Genomic DNA, 15,684 nt, shown 5'->3' on the forward strand with positions numbered 1-15,684 from the left:
AGTTTCAGATGTTAATGTATATAATGTTAATACAAAGAAAAAGTTGGAAATGTTCTACACAGAATGCTTGAGCAGTAATTCTCTTTTTTTTTTGTTTGTTTTGTTTTGTTTTGTTTTTGACAGGCAGAGTGGACAGTGAGAGAGAGAGACAGAGAGAAAGGTCTTCCTTTGCCGTTGGTTCACCCTCCAATGGCCGCCGCGGCTGGCGCGCTGCGGCCGGCGCACCGCGCTGATCCGATGGCAGGAGCCAGGAGCCAGGTGCTTTTCCTGGTCTCCCATGGGGTGCAGGGCCCAAGCACCTGGGCCATCCTCCACTGCACTCCCTGGCCACAGCAGAGAGCTGGCCTGGAAGAGGGGCAACCGGGACAGAATCCGGCGCCCCAACCGGGACTAGAACCCGGTGTGCCGGTGCCGCTAGGTGGAGGATTAGCCTAGTGAGCCGCGGCGCCGGCCCGAGCAGTAGTTCTCTTTGTGAAAGGATTAAAAAAGAGATTTTACCTTTATTTACAGATATATTGTTTATTATATATATAATTGAATATATTATTGATTTATTTACAAGGAGCATGTGATCATATACTGCTTACATAAGTGATGTGTTAATTTTAAAGTGAAAGGCTGAAATTAACATATTATGTAGATTTATTTCATATCAGTAATGAGTCTGCCTAAATAGCATCCACTTCATTATAACCAGATATTAGTGAATCTAAAAGAAAAAATTTTGAAATCATTAGAAACATGCAGTGATAATGGACAAGGTGTAAGAACTGTATTTTCAAGATTTTTTTCTTTTATCTGTAGCAAAAAGAGGAGGGAGATAGGGAAGGAGGGAGGGCAAGAGAGACAATCTCCTTTTCCCTAAGATTCTAAGCAGACTAATATTTTAAACAAAGATATTTCAATAACTTTTATCATTTCTTGCTAATATTGAATGAGTTCACCCAAAACAAACACTGAGTATTATAGAGTTGTCAGACTGTATTATTTTCCTTTGGTTAAAAGCAACTTTATGGAGAGCATAATTTTACAGGAAAACTTTCATATCAACACAATGCTGCCAAAAGTTAAGAATTACTAACAATGGTTTTACTTGAATTCCTTTTTTTTAACACAGAAAAGATATCAAGTTATAAATGCTTACAAAAAGTCTAAGAAAACCCCAGATAAGTCAAACTAGCAACATGGATAACTTTCTTTGAAAATAATTCAGGACAATGATAAACATTGCTTTCCTGGATATTCTGCCATTGTTTTGACCCTTCCTCACACGTTACCACTATAATCTTTAGGACCTTCTGCCTGCCAACAAAAACATTGTGTTCAAACTTTACACACATAGCTGGGAAGCATAGACCAATGACCTCTGCATGACTTCTTGGCAACTTTGCAAGGTGGAGGCCTCATTTGACGTGTGGAATTGGTGGTTTAACCAGCCTTGGCTGACACTGCGTCCACATGTAAGAGAGATGCAGTGGCTCCCTACCCGGGTCACCAGCTCAGTCTCATGCATGGTGAGTCACAGTGGCAGAAGGATGCCTCCTTCCTGGCTGTCTTGACTCACTCAGTGGAGCAGGAGAGGATTCTCATTGGAGTTGTGGTCCTGTGTTACATGAGAGACCACAGTGAGCTAAATAGCTTCACCAAAATGCAACCAAATCCCTCAAGTAAAGAGAGACAGGATGGAAATGACCAAATTCACTGATGATTTGCGTTGGCAAAGTTTTATGAAGTTCTAACATTAGCTCTGGTCTCATAAATTGTATTTCTCTTTGTCTTTTCCATTTATGACAGTTACATTGCTACAGTTGAAGTTGCCTTTTTGATAACTTCTACTGGAATTTACATTCCATTCACTATAAGGAATGAGTAGCATTCAAAATCTACCTGGATCAGACTCTTACCTCTTTGGATAGTATAGATACTCTGCTACCCAACAGTCATCCACTAATGAATGCTCATCCAGGATCAGATGGGTGCATTTTTTTCCTTTTAAAATTGAAATCACCACTCTCCAGCTTCTAACTTTTTAAAATTTATATAAAACCATAATCTTATGAGAACTAAATTGTAATGTGCACTAGTGAAATTTTAATTACTAGATTACTAAAAAGCTTATTCTTCTAGACAAACTCTCAGACTTATTTAGTTGCAAATTAATAAATAGCAGAGGTAATGCAAGAAAACTGTTGGTGGAAAAAAGGTGTAAATCCCTCTTTTCATTATAGGGACAACCATAGTTCATGGTGTCTATGCTTCCTTTTGTTCTCTGCAGCTTCTAACTACTCTTTACATAATGATATTCCCTGGCATTCTACATTCTTCCGTTCTCATTGTGTACCTTCTGCCTGAGTAGCATCATTTAAACTCATGAAAATGATGATATCTCTCCTGAACTCTCCAGTTTTATCATCCTGATTACCTTTCAGATGCACACATGAGATGAATCACACCTACCTCAAACACAAACTGTACAAAATGAGTTTACAGGTTCACCCCTGCTGATTCTACCTTTCCTGCTGAATTCTTGAGTTAGTGCAAAATTCTCCAATCACTCTTTCCCACATTTATCTTTCCAAATAAAGTTAATAATCTATCAGCACTTTGTAAATTCCACCTCTTCAATAGCTTATATGTACATCTTTTCCTGTTCATTCCACTCTGTGTACTACTGGTTTCCATTATAAATATATCTTTTGTAAGACTTCAATTCTCCTCATATATCTGTGGACTTATGTACTCTCATGATCATTATAAAACTGTAAAATGGTATGTACATTGCATCATCACTCTATATCTATTTCTTAACACCACTTCTAGGGCATGAAAAAGGAATGGCTAGTCTAAAATGGAAAGAGGAGCAGAAGGTTATTTGGGTTTATCATGGTAGAAATTTCCCTAGTAATTTCAATTTTTACACTAACGTAGCTAAAGGATACATTGTGAATGTTTCATATAATTTGGATATTTCATTCATATTTACTATAATTATATGTTTTCCCCATACCTTAATTCCACGGAAGTTTGGTGAGAAGAAACTTCTTCTAAACACTTTTCTTTGGTGGGGAGAGTCATTGCATTAATATTGAAAAATTTTGTTTGTGCATTCATCTGTTGATGGATATTTGGGATGTCTCCACCTTTTAGCTATTGTGCATGGTATTGCTATGACTACATATATAGATATACTTATTTGAATATCTATTTTCAATTCTTTTGGGTATAACCTAGGAGTGGAAATTAGTTATGTGGTAATTATATGTTTGACTTAAAAATTTTTGTTTATTTTAAAGGCAGAGTGACAAGGAGAGAGGCAGAGACAGAAAAAAGATCTTCCATCACTGGTTCACTCCCACAACAGCTAGAACTAGTTCAGGATGGAGCCAGGATCCAGGAACTCCTTCTGGGTCTCTCCTGTGGGTGGCAGAAACCCAAGTAGTTGAGTTCCCAGGTGCATTAGCAGGAGTTGGATCAGAAGCATAGAACAGCCAGGACTTAAACCAGGTGGGATGTAGGTGCCCTAAGTGGTGGCATAACCCAGTGTGCCACAATGTGTACAACCTATGGTTAACTTTTGAGGAATAACCAAACCATTCTCCACAGTGGCTGCCCCACTTTACATTCCCATTGGCAATGGACAAGGGTTCCAATTTCTCTGCATCTTCACCAACACCTGTTATTTTCCTTTCTTTACTCTCTCCCCGCCCCCTTCCCTTTTCCTCTCCCTCCCTGTCTTCCTCTCCTTCTCTCTTTTCTGTAATAGTTGGTATGAAATGGTCCTTCATTGTGATTTTGATTTTGTCCTAATGTCTAATGATTTTGAGCATCTTTTGGTCTTATTAGTCATTTGTATAGATTCTTTGATGAAATGTATTCAAGTTCTTTGTCTATGATTTAATTGGGTTCTTCTTGCTATTAAGTTGTAGGAACTGTCTTCTGATTATCAGACCTTTATGACATACATGATTTAGAAATATTTTCTCAAAAAATGTTCTCCCATTTTGTAAGTTGTACTTTCACTTTCTTGACAATGTTCTCTGATGCAGAAATTTTTAATTTTGATGATTTCAACATTTATTTTCACTGTTGTATGTGATTTTGTTGAATATCTAAGAACTCACTGACAAATTCAGGGGATCAAGATTTGACCTCATGTTTTAAGAATTCTATTTTTTAGCTCTTAGGCTATGAACATATTTTGGGTTAGTTTTTGTACATGGAATGAGACAGGAGTCTATTTCATCCTTTTGCTTGTGTATATGCAATTGTCTTAGTATCATTTGTTGTAGAAATTATCCTTATTCCCACCTGCTACTTTGTGGAAATAAATGTACATAGTTCAATGTGCTTATTTCTAGACCCTACATTCTAATCCACTGATCTATAGGTAGCTTTATACCAGCACCATGTTCCTTTGATTGCTCTAGTTTTGTTGTAAATTTTAAGATCATGAGGTGTAATTTTTTTTCTTCTTTATCAATATTCTTTTAGGTATTGGGCCTCATAACAATTCTATGCAAATTTTGAGGATCAAGTTTTCTCATTTCATTAAAGAGTTTCAAGATTTTGATATTTTATTGATTCTATAAACAAAATTCACTGTTCCAGCTTTGATACTCCCAGCTCTGGCTGTTTCTATCTATATCTGTATCTGTATCGCTATCTCTATCTCTCTCACTCTCTTCCCCTATGTTTGCCTTTCAAATAAATGAAGTAAATATTAAAAATAAGCTGGACTCCCAAGTTAGGCTTCAATATGTTTACATCCTAAGGTTGCAGTTTAGTGCATGGGAACCCAAAATATGAAGACAGCCTCAGATCAGTGAGTTCCTGCTTATTTAATTTAATAATGGCTTCAGCTATTTTTCTATCATAATTATAAGACTCCAAATCCAAAAACATGGGATGTCATTCCTTTTATTTAGGTCTTCTTAAGTTACATCAGCAATGTTTTTTTGTTTTTTTTTGTTTTTTTGTTTTTGGGTATGTAAGTATTTTACTTCCTAAGTATTTTATTACAATTTTTGCAATTGTAAAATACCATTTGTTTTGTAATTCTTTTTAGATTGTTCAATGTGTCTCAGATTGTGCAAAGAAATATAACTGAGTTTTGTGTGTTGATCTCCAGTAGCAACTTTGCTAAAAATTCATTAATAGCTCTAGTCTTCTGTTTTTTTTTTTTTAAAGACATATTTGGGAGTTTATATATATAGCATCATGGCATCCTTGAATATAGTCTTAATTCTTTCTTTCCCATTTCTATGTATTTTGTTGTTTGTTTTTCTGCCTAATTGTTCTGAGTAGAAATACCAGCCCATGTTGAAGAGCAGTGGTGAAAGGGAGCATCCTTGTTTGTTCCTGATCTTAGAAGAAAAGCTTTTTATTTAACTGTGTTTTTTTTTGTGTGTGTGTGTCTTTTATTTTTTTATTCACTGAAAAGCAGAGTGACAGAAAGAGATCACCCAATCTGCTGGCTCACTCTCCAAACCTGCAACAGTAAGGGCTGGGACAAGTTGAAGCTAGGAGCTGAGCTTTCAACCCAGGTCTCCCACAAAGATGGCTGCTGCCTCCTAGCATGTGCATTAGTAGGGAGCTGGAACTGTAAGTGGAGCCAGGACTCAAATACAGGTGCTCTGCTACAGAATGCAGGAGTCCTTAGCAGAGGCTTAACCCTGAAGTCCAATGTTTATCCTCATATTTCACTGCTGATTATGCTGTTGTGGGTCTATGAAATTTCCTTTTATTCCTAAAAGAATGTTGTCTTTTTAAAATTATTCATTTATTTAAGAGGAAGAGAAACAGCTCCCATGCACATGTGTCTTCCTACTGGTTCACTCTTCAAATGGCTGCAACAGCTCTGAGGATGAAGCTGGGAGTCAGGAACTCAATCCAGGGTGGCAGGAGTCCAGTTACTGGAGCCACTGCCACTGCTTTCCAGGGTCCACATGGGCAGAAAGCTGGAAGCAGGAGCCAGAGCTGAGAATACAGTCCAGGTATTTAAATGTGGGATGTGGTCATCCCAAGTAGCATCTTAACTATTAGGCTAAACACCTGCCCCAAGTATTCTATTTGTTTAAATATGTTTCCTTTTATTTTAAACTGAAACAGCAGAATGCAGTGGTTTGTCACGGTGAAGAGAAGCGGAGGGTGTGCCCTGCGAAGGTCAGAGCCAGCTGCCTCACCCCCCAGACAAGCACAGAACAGACTCAAGGCTGGGAAGAGAGGTACAATCAGAATTGGGGTGGCCATGGCTGGCAGATTTCCAGTCATGTACAGTTTCAAAGTTATCGCGATTACAGAGTAAGGTAGCACTCGTTCTGAAAATCACAAGTCACAAGAGGAAGTGCTCAGCGCCCAACCCCACATTCATAAAAATACACCCACCGCTCTCTTGCGTCGGGAGGAGATGCACACCAGCCCACCCGACATCAGGAGAGGGGCTCTTGTGACACATTCTGGCTTCAGATTCTGGAAAAAGAGCAAGAACTCACACAGAAACAGAGGTGGTTCATTCATTATGCCAACTCACGAGCTCCTGAAATTCATTCCGAACACCCTCCCGCAGCAGTGGCTTCCAGGAAATCCACACAGAAATGTTACAAGGGGTCCCCCAGCCCCTCCAGAGGCAGTGCAGAGTCCAGACGTCAGTGCCCATGACACACACATACACACATGCCTTCCTCCCTGGTGAAGCCCCCGGAAGTCACCAGGTATTCTATTTTGAATTTTTTTTAACCTGTGTCATTTGAGATAATCATGTGTGTGTGTGTTTTCTCTTTCGCTCCATTTTTTATGGTGAACTATATGGATAGATTTTCTTAAATCATGCTCTCAATGCTGGAATAGTTCCTGCTTGGTCATAGTGTATAATCCTTTACTAAGTCACTGGAGGCAAATTGCTGATATTTTACTGATGGTTTTGAATTTATATTCATTAAGGATATTGGTCCGTAGATCTTACAATTTGAAGTTTTTGGCTTTGGTATTAGGATGACACCAATCTCAGAACTAATTATAAAATGTTCCCTCCTCTTGATTTATTTGGAAGAGCTTGAAAAGAATTAGTATTGATTCTTTAAATGCCTGATAGAATTCACCAATCAAGACATCTAGTCCTAGACTTTTTCTTCTTCAGATTTTTAAAAGTAGATTGTTTTTTCCATAGATTTGTGAAGACTTGCTTTGTGTGGTCTCTGAATTCTCTGTTTCCACTTCTTTTCATTGTCCCTGAAGTGACACACCCCTAATAAGTAAATAATTCTATACTACTCTCCCATGCTTCCATTTCCATTCTGATGTGGAGTGCTTCTTCAGTACTAAGTTATGATGTCTCTGTTCTAACAGCTTCCATTCTGCAGGTGTTTGAGAGAGATCTCTTTGAACACTTAGAAACAAAAGTAAACTAAATAAATCAAAGAAAAAACAAACTATATATTATATAACACACACACACACACATTCTGTGGACTACCACACTGTATTCTAAAAGAGGTTGATTTAGAGTTCTTGAAATATTTCAATGCTGAGTGTAAGATAACAAATAGAATCTACACATGCAAATGTACAGGAAACTAGGAACCATCATCTAAAGATTGGGTTTTGCAATTAGTGCCTTAAAAGGATATTAGCCTAACTTGTAATGTTTGTGTTTTTTTTTTCATTATTTTACTTGCGTGATTTAAAATTAATAGTAAAGGCGCCAGCACAGTGCCACAGCTGGTTAAAGCCTCAGCCTGCAGTGCCGGCATCCTATATGGGCGCCGGTTTGAGTCCTGGCTGTTCCACTTCCAATCCAGCTCTCTGCTATGGCCTGGGAAAGCAGTAGAAGATGGCCCAAGTGCTTGGGCCCCTGCACCCACGTGGGAGACCTGGAAGAAGCTCCTGGCTTCTGGCTTTGGATCGCCACAGCTCCAGCCGTTGTAGTCCTTTGGGGACTGAACCAGCGGAATGGAAGACTTCTCTCTCTCTCTCTCTGGCTCTAACCCTCTATAACTCAGTCTTTCAAATAAATAAAATAATTATTTTAAAAAATAAATTTATAAAAAATTAAATTAATAGTAACAATGATTTTGGAAGAACATCGCCCCCCAAAAAACATCGTGTTTGCATAGATAACTGGAATAGAAACAATTTTCATCGTTTGTCCCTCTCTGTACCTTTAAAAATTTGAATGATGTAACTGTGGCATCTATTGAAAATAAGCTTACGTAGATGTTAACTGAAACAGCAATTAAAAGAAGCCCGACGTCCTGACAGAACAAAGGTAACTGGGGGCTACTACTGCCGACCCCATGCTGGGCCAGGACGGGGCACGGCGAAAGGGGCAAGGCGAGCTCTGAGCAGGCGACGCCCGAGCCGAGCCCCGGCGAGGAAACAGAACGGCTTACGTCACCCCCGGGAGCTCAGAGGTGCCCCGAGGCCCTGAGATGCACTCCCGCGATTATCTTCCGGGAGCCGGAGCCGGCATCTCCCCCAAGCCGGCCTGAGGAAACCGGAAGACTCGCCTACGTCAGGCAGCCGACGCTTAGCAAAACGACGCGGTGCAGACTGCGGGAAAGAGCCCCCAGCCGCGGTCTCGAAGCCACAGACTCCCACCCTCCCAGCCATGGCTGTCCCCCGTTCAGCCCTCCCTCTCCCTCCTTCCCGCGTCGCTTACTGGTCACGAGATGACTGACAGAGGAGCTGACGAATATGCTAAGTTCTCTAGGGCGCACGCCCGCCTAAGCCAGGTCTTCGGTCCCTCGAGCGAGATGCGGACTCTGTGCGCCGACGTCAGCGTGCTGACGTCAGCGGCAGGTACCCGGGGAGGCCCCGGGGCGGCTGGCGGCGGCGGCGGCGTGCGCGTCGCTCGCTGGGCTCGGTCCCGGGTCCCGCCCCGCCGAGCCCCGCCCCTCCGCCCGCGAGGGCCCCGGCGGCGCGACCGCGGAACCTCAGTCCCCGGGCCAGGCTGGGGCGGCCGGCCCGGACCCGCCAGATGAGGTAGGCCTATTTGACAGGTTGGCGGACTGAGTCTTCGAGATCCGGTGACGTGGCCGGGGCTCCCCAGAGCCCGGCGGGCCGAGGTCGCTGTCCGGGTGCGCGGTCTTTGCTGAGCCCGGCGCGGAGGCTCCGCGGGAGGAGGAGGGGCAGGGCAGGCACAGCTTACCATGGATGCGAACGTGAAGTTGCAGAACGCCCAGCCCCCGGCTCCCAGGCCCGGGCAGGCATTCGGGGTACCTGCAGGACCCCGAGGAGTCCCCCCCGTGGGCCCTCCGGAGACCCAGAACGGTGACCGGGGAGGGGGCAGGTGCTTAGGTTCTGCGGACACAGCCGGTCGTGGGCTTCTCCTGTTCTTCAAAAAACAAAACCAAATAAAAATTAGTGAGTCAGGAACGTTCTGGCCCGGTTTCAGTTCACTGCTTTGCCCACGCATGTGAAATCTCAGAAGAGTGGTTACTTTTGGTTGAGGATTAGGAAGGGATTTTTTTCGTTCTGTTTTAGATAAACGAGTTCACATGGTGGAACTTCTCTTAGCCTCCTCTAATATGGCAGTTGTTCGCGTCATTGTCTTGTTTCGCGGATGGAGTCACTGAATCCATCAGTTGGCTCAGTGATGGTGTGCCTCAGTGTAGCAGGGTAACGGAGTAGCAGGGCTCGCCTCTGAAAAGCTGGAATTAGCCCAGTGTTATATCAGTTTTCCTCGTAGTATTATCCTCTGTATGCCATCTACCCTTACACCTCTTTCTGGAAGCAGGATCCGGCAAAACAAAAGGATTTATGATGTCTCGCGGTACGTGTGGATTCCAGTAGTAAGACAGTGGATATTAATGCTTACAAAGTAAAAATGGGTACGGTACAAGGTGCAGGTAAATATGCATGGGTGTATAATAACTTGTATTGTTATGAAGAATCCCTTTTCTTTAAAACCTTGCTATCTCAAACCCCTTATTACGACCTAATTGCACTGCATAAAGCTGCATTAAAGAAATGAAATTAAAACCACCTTGTGGAGCGTTCCCTCTTTTCTGGGAGGGATGGCGATTATTATCATTTGGATTTATTCAGTGGCTGTGTTATCTAATGAGTGCCATGTGTCGTTTTAGATGTTGAATGCTGAGTATTAAATTTAGAGACAGTCCCTGCCCTCTAAGAACTGACATTTTGGAGGAAATACAACGAAGATGTAAACCCAAAAATGGCTGTAGATAGTAATAAATGCTGGAGAAGATATTACGGGATGAGTAGCCTGAGTGTGACTGGGGTGTGGGGGAAGTTTAGATACTGCAGTCATGAAGGCTTTCCAGAGCGGGTGATGCTTTGGGTAGATGGGCAAGATCTGCTGGGAGTTTCTAAGCAGATGGAACAGTCAGGGGAACTAAAGGTATTGTGAGCTTGGCGTGTGGCAAGGTGAAGGAAGCCAGTGTGGTGGCAGCAGAGTGCACGGAGGGGACAGTGGGATGGGGGACGGTGGCAGCAGGCGACAGTGAGGAGTTGGCAGGAACACGCGGTCTGTATCTCAGCTGGGCACTCTAGACAGGCTGAGGATGATTTGCACCCACACTCTCTGACAGCTTCTGCTTGATTTTATTTTGGTTATAAAATCATTGCAGTAACTCCAGGGGTCCTCACACTGAAAAAAAAGTCTACCCTCCTTCAGCACTGTGCCCCATGCTGGTTTTTCCTTTCGTTGTTGTTATGTGCAACTCAAAACCTCTGCGTATCTCCAACTGCCTGCTCTTCTCCTCCCTGCTGCAAACCATGAATTCTCTCCAATATTATCTTTGCCCGCTTTCCAATTGGAAAGCACTGGCAGTTCCTGCTCTTCTCAGTCGAGTTTTATAGAACCACATTCAGCGGATTATGATTTTCTATTAGGACTAGTGTTACCAATCAGAAACATCAAGTCTACATTTATCGAGTGTGTACAGTGTGCCCGGTACTTTACATACATCCCAATCCTTCTGATATCTTGCAAAGGCAATTATTAAGGCTTTTCAATAATAAAGAAATTTGCACTTAAGGCTACTCAACTAGTATCAGTGGAGCATGGCCTTGAACTCTCTTTAGCTTTAGTCCAAAGCCTTATTCATCGTCTCCCACCTCCCTGTTTTCATGACTGTGTAACAGCAGCCACAGACTTCTATTATCTGAGATGACATTTCATGGTGAGGCGTTTTAGAGATCATGCGATTCAGCCCTCTCAGTTTAGAGTGGGGCTCTGAAGGCACAGAGATGCTCAGTGATTTTGAAAACAGTATAGCCAGTGGCCAGACTGGCGCCAGGTTCTCACCCTGCTGATTTTCAGCCTAGTGTTTTTTCTGCAATATTTCCTTCATGAAAGACCATAACAAGGGGTTTCTGTATATTTGTAAAAATATCGTATTTCAGCATCTTGAACTTATCATCCATAAAGTCATAAAAATAGTTTTTAAAAGTTGTGACAGTACTTCTCTGAGGCTAAAATAATCCTTTGCTTATTTCCCTTCCCCTTTCTGAATGAGTAATATTGAACTCTCCATTTGAACCATTGATTTCTGTTAGGAAGAAGGCTATGGCTTCAAAATAACTTTAAAAAAATATTTTAATTTCAGAAATAACTGGACAGGGAATTTAAAGTTGTTACTATTTTCCTAGCTTTAGCCCTATGCATTGTGAGAGAATATAGTGTAGAGCTTGCTGGCTCAGAGTTTCTGTTCGCACATAAACTTTTTCCTATAATTGAGGAAGTTATTGGGTCAGCTCAGTGATTTAACTTCTCTTTCTTAGCAATATGTTATATTAAAAAATATGTAGAAATCTGTTTATAGGCATATGGTTGATAAATGGTTTATTATGTCCTAAGTTTTTTTAAACACTCCTAATCTGTTTCTGAGGTTTGCTTATTTCAGTAATTAGGATTGGAATATTGTAGACTAATAGTAGCTAACTAATTTGCATAAATGGTTTAATTTAGTTTCTGGATGACCTTTTGACTCTCTAGAAAATTAATGGAGACTTTTTTATTAGTCAAGTTAGAATGATATTGATAAAATTAATATCCTCCTTTTTTAAAAAATGTTAGAAGATATTCAAATTCAGGCGACAGGGAGCTTTTGCTCTTAGAGAAATGGAATGTCTTGACTGAGGATCTCTGGTCTTGACCTTTGTTCCTGCAGTAGATGTCCATGGTCTGAAGTTCCAGCCCAACAGAATTTGGCCCTGAATTACAGTGTTATCCTTCTGTTGTGAAATCCTTCCTGCCCCAACCTGGGCTTCCCACTCCCGCCTTGAGCTTTCCAGCTTCAGAGCCGTGACTTGTGTTCTGCCTGGAATGCCCTCTGGGTGCACAGCTCCGGCCAAAGGTCTGCCTGTCCCTGTCCACTCACATGCCTACCCCATGCTGCTTTCTCAATGAAACCTTTCCTCTGCCTCTTTAATGGAGGCCTTCTTTTTTTATGAAACTTCGGTATCTTTCTCTGAGAAATGGCTTACCAATCTTGCTATCTTTGGTAATATACTATTATTTGGTGCAAAAAAAGATTTTTTTAAAAATCCATGCATAGTTTTTAAATTAAAAAAAATTATTTGAGGGACAATAGATAGAAAGAGTTCCCACCTACTAGTTTACTCCATAAATGCCCCCACAACAACTGGGACTGGACTGAGCTGGGCCAAAAGTGGGAGCCAGGAATTCAACCCAGGTCTCCATGTGTAGAATCCAATACCTTGAACCATCACCTCTACTGCCCAGGTCTGCATTAGCAGGAAGCTGGAGTCAGGAACAGGCTGGGTTTCAACCCAGGCACACTGATGTCGGACATGGCATTTTTAAAAAAAATATCTATTTATGTATTTGAAAGGCAGAGTTCTAGATAGACACATAAGCAGAGAAATCTTCCATCCCTTGTTCACTCCCCAAATGGCTACTGTAGCCAGGACTGAGCCAGGCTGAAGCCAGAAACCAGGAACTTCATCTGGGTCTTCTATGTGGGTGGCAGGGGCCCAAACACTTGGGCCATCTTCCTTTGCTTTCCCAGGTGCATTAGCAGAGTGCTGGATTGGAAGTGAAATAGCTGGGACAGGAACTGGCACCCATACAGCATCACAGGCAGCAGCTTAACCTACTATGCCACAGTCCCTGGGACAGGACATCTTAACCAGTGTCTTAACCACTGGGCTAAACAGCCACCACCATGCATAATTTTTCATAGCTCACGTTCTCCATAAACTTTTTGAAGACCCCCTTCTGTATGCAGGTGTTCAAATAAATGTTAGCTTGAGCTTAAAAGACTTAACAATTTGTATCGTACAGGCAGAGTTTGCTGTGGATTGTAGAGCCCTCTAGTTTTATTTACATTTTTACTACCTCACTTTGAGAGAAGCACTGTTAGGATTTTCTTGGCTTTGATTCAACAGAAGCTCTTTCCTGTTTCAGTTAAGGGTCTGACTTCCACAATTATCAAAGCGTCCCTACAGACACACTCAAACCTTTGGGCAGTAATTGTTGAAGACACACTGTCACAAACAAAATAAATGTTCTCTGTGTTTATGGTACCAGAAAATAGTAACAGCATTGTCTACTTTGGAATATTTTAAGAGGGATTTTCAAAATGTTCACAGAAAATTAACATCATGAAAAAAGTATGCGTGGATTTCAAGGTATCTCTTAATTCTGTTTTACCATGACTTTCGGGTATCCTTGTAGATGAGAACAGTGAGGCCCCGAGAGATGAACTTGAGGACCTGTTGTTACTTGCAGTACTGGTCATAGATGACTGACCAGTGCCGGCTGCTGGCAGCAGGGCATCCGCGTAGGCCATCAGTGGTTCTGAGGCCCCGTGTCAGAATTCCTGGCAGCCCCTTAAGCAATGTATCAGCACAGGTTGGGCTTTTCTAACTGTTTTCCCTGCTTTGCTCTTGAGTTGGCCTCAATTTGGAAGATACCTCTTGCTGTGAGTCAAGATCAAAGCCTGAACTCCCAGCAAGGATCCTTGGCTCTGAGCTATTTAAACTTGGATGATCTTTTTTTGTAATTTGTATTCATTTATTTTAGAGGCAGAAAGAGAGAGAGAGAGAGAGAGAGAGAGAGAGAGAGAGAGAAAATGTCCTCCAATTCACTGGTTCACTGAGAGGGAGAGAAAGAAAGCAAACACCCTCTAGTCCACTGTTTTACTCCTCAAATGCCTGCAATGGCTGGGGCTGGGGTAGACTGAAATCTGGAACCAAGAATTCAGTCATGCTCTCCCATGTGTATGGCACAACCCCAGTTACTGAGGCATCCCAGGGTGTGCATCACTAGAAAGCTGGATTCAGGACCAGCAGCTGGGTTGGTTATCAAATCCAAGTACAATGATGGACACTGGCCTCCTGACTGGCACCGTAACTGCTAGGTCACAAGCCTCCCTACTGGAGGATCTTTCAGGTCCACACTGGGGGTGGTATAGGGTTTCGTCAGCTCTCTAGTTGAAAACCTTTCTTTTTACTTCCATTCGATATGTTAAACCTGGAGTTGGGAGGCCTTCAGCCTAGCACCTTTAAATTGCAGCAATCACAGGTTCCCATGCCGCGTTTCCCAGGACACTCTCAAAGTATCGCACATCATTGCTCACCAAGATATATTCTGACTGCTTTTTGTTTCGGGAAAATATATTCTGACAACTACTGTTCTGAAGTAACCGCTTACTGAATTAATGATGTAGAACTAGGGAGCTTCAAGGACGTGTTTCTATATGTGTGGGATGCTAAATTCATCAGAGGAAACACCACGGCTTTTGAGTATGGGACATTTCTCCAGCCGGCGTGGGAGCAGCCACCAGCACTTGCTGTTGCTGTTACTGTTACTGATGGTGACTTCTGTGTGCAGAGTGCTTCCTCCCTCTGCCAGGAGCTGTTCTACTGCTTTGTGTTGGCATTTCTCATCCCCAGCACTCCTGACATTCTGGGCTGGGTGAGTCCATGTTGAGGAGGCTGTCCTATCCATTGTAGGGTGTTTGTCAGTGTTTCTGATCTCTACCCACAAGGTGCCAGCGGCAGGCCCTCTGGGTGTTATTCCTTCTAATGTCTCCAGACTTTGCCACATGACCTGGGACTGGGTGAGCAGAATCGCCCTCCCACCTCTACTACCCCATTGAGAACCCCTGTTATATGTCAGCTAACTTATTCCTCGCAGCAGCCCTCTAAGGTAAGGTGTAGTATTTTTGTCGCTATTTACACAAGCTCTCAGATGCGGAGAGGTTAAGTGACTTGTCCAAGGTTGCACAACTGGTAAGCCATGGTACTGGGTATGTACCAAGGCAGTGCTCCTGGTGACACTTACCCAGCACCGTTGGCTCTGACTGGCTACCAGCTGTTCAAAACCAGACACCCAGTGAGCCAGGAGCGGAAGTCCCTGCCGGGGCTGGAAGTAAGTGAGGGTGGCAGAAGGGTCCACTGGGAAGAAGGGCCAGAATTGCTTGGTTCTCCCTGGAAGCCAGACATCTGTATTTTATTTCTGTGGAAAATTCTTATCTTTTGATATTGATGATATTGGTCTTTAAAAAAACATCATTCAAGGAGCCGGGGCCATGGCTTACTTGGTTCATCCTCCGCCTGTGGCATCGGCATCCCATATGGGCACCAGGTTCTAGTCCTGGTTGCTCCTCTTCCAGTCCAGCTCTCTGCTGTGGCCCGGGAAGGCAGTGGAGGATGGCCCAAGTGCTTGGGCCCCTGCACCTGCATGGGAGACCA

General features: G+C 42.7%; 2 protein-coding genes across 18 annotated transcripts in view; one reads left to right on the plus strand and one right to left on the minus strand.

The window, feature by feature from the left end:
* LOC138845873 (proline-rich proteoglycan 2-like) overlaps positions 1–13,832 on the minus strand; it is a 169,190-nt gene extending 155,358 nt beyond the window's left edge. For 8 of the 10 annotated variants that reach the window (XM_070059740.1, XM_070059738.1, XM_070059736.1 and 5 more), the window contains exon 1: positions 8,657–13,832. In XM_070059740.1, coding sequence (XP_069915841.1) covers positions 8,660–9,412 — 753 coding nt within the window. In that variant the 5' untranslated portion in view covers positions 9,413–13,832 and the 3' untranslated portion in view covers positions 8,657–8,659. The remainder of the gene's footprint in view (positions 1–8,656) is intronic. The other 2 variants (XM_070059742.1, XM_070059741.1) reach the window with 1 other exon arrangement.
* STARD3NL (STARD3 N-terminal like) overlaps positions 8,841–15,684 on the plus strand; it is a 52,052-nt gene continuing 45,208 nt past the window's right edge. For all 8 annotated transcript variants that reach the window (XR_001794042.3, XM_008261656.4, XM_051853311.2 and 5 more), the window contains exon 1: positions 8,841–8,979. The gene's annotated coding sequence lies outside the window, so the exon portion shown is untranslated. The remainder of the gene's footprint in view (positions 8,980–15,684) is intronic.

Source organism: Oryctolagus cuniculus, chromosome 16 (genome assembly GCF_964237555.1).
Source record: "Oryctolagus cuniculus chromosome 16, mOryCun1.1, whole genome shotgun sequence".
Classification (NCBI taxonomy): Eukaryota; Metazoa; Chordata; class Mammalia; order Lagomorpha; family Leporidae; genus Oryctolagus; species Oryctolagus cuniculus.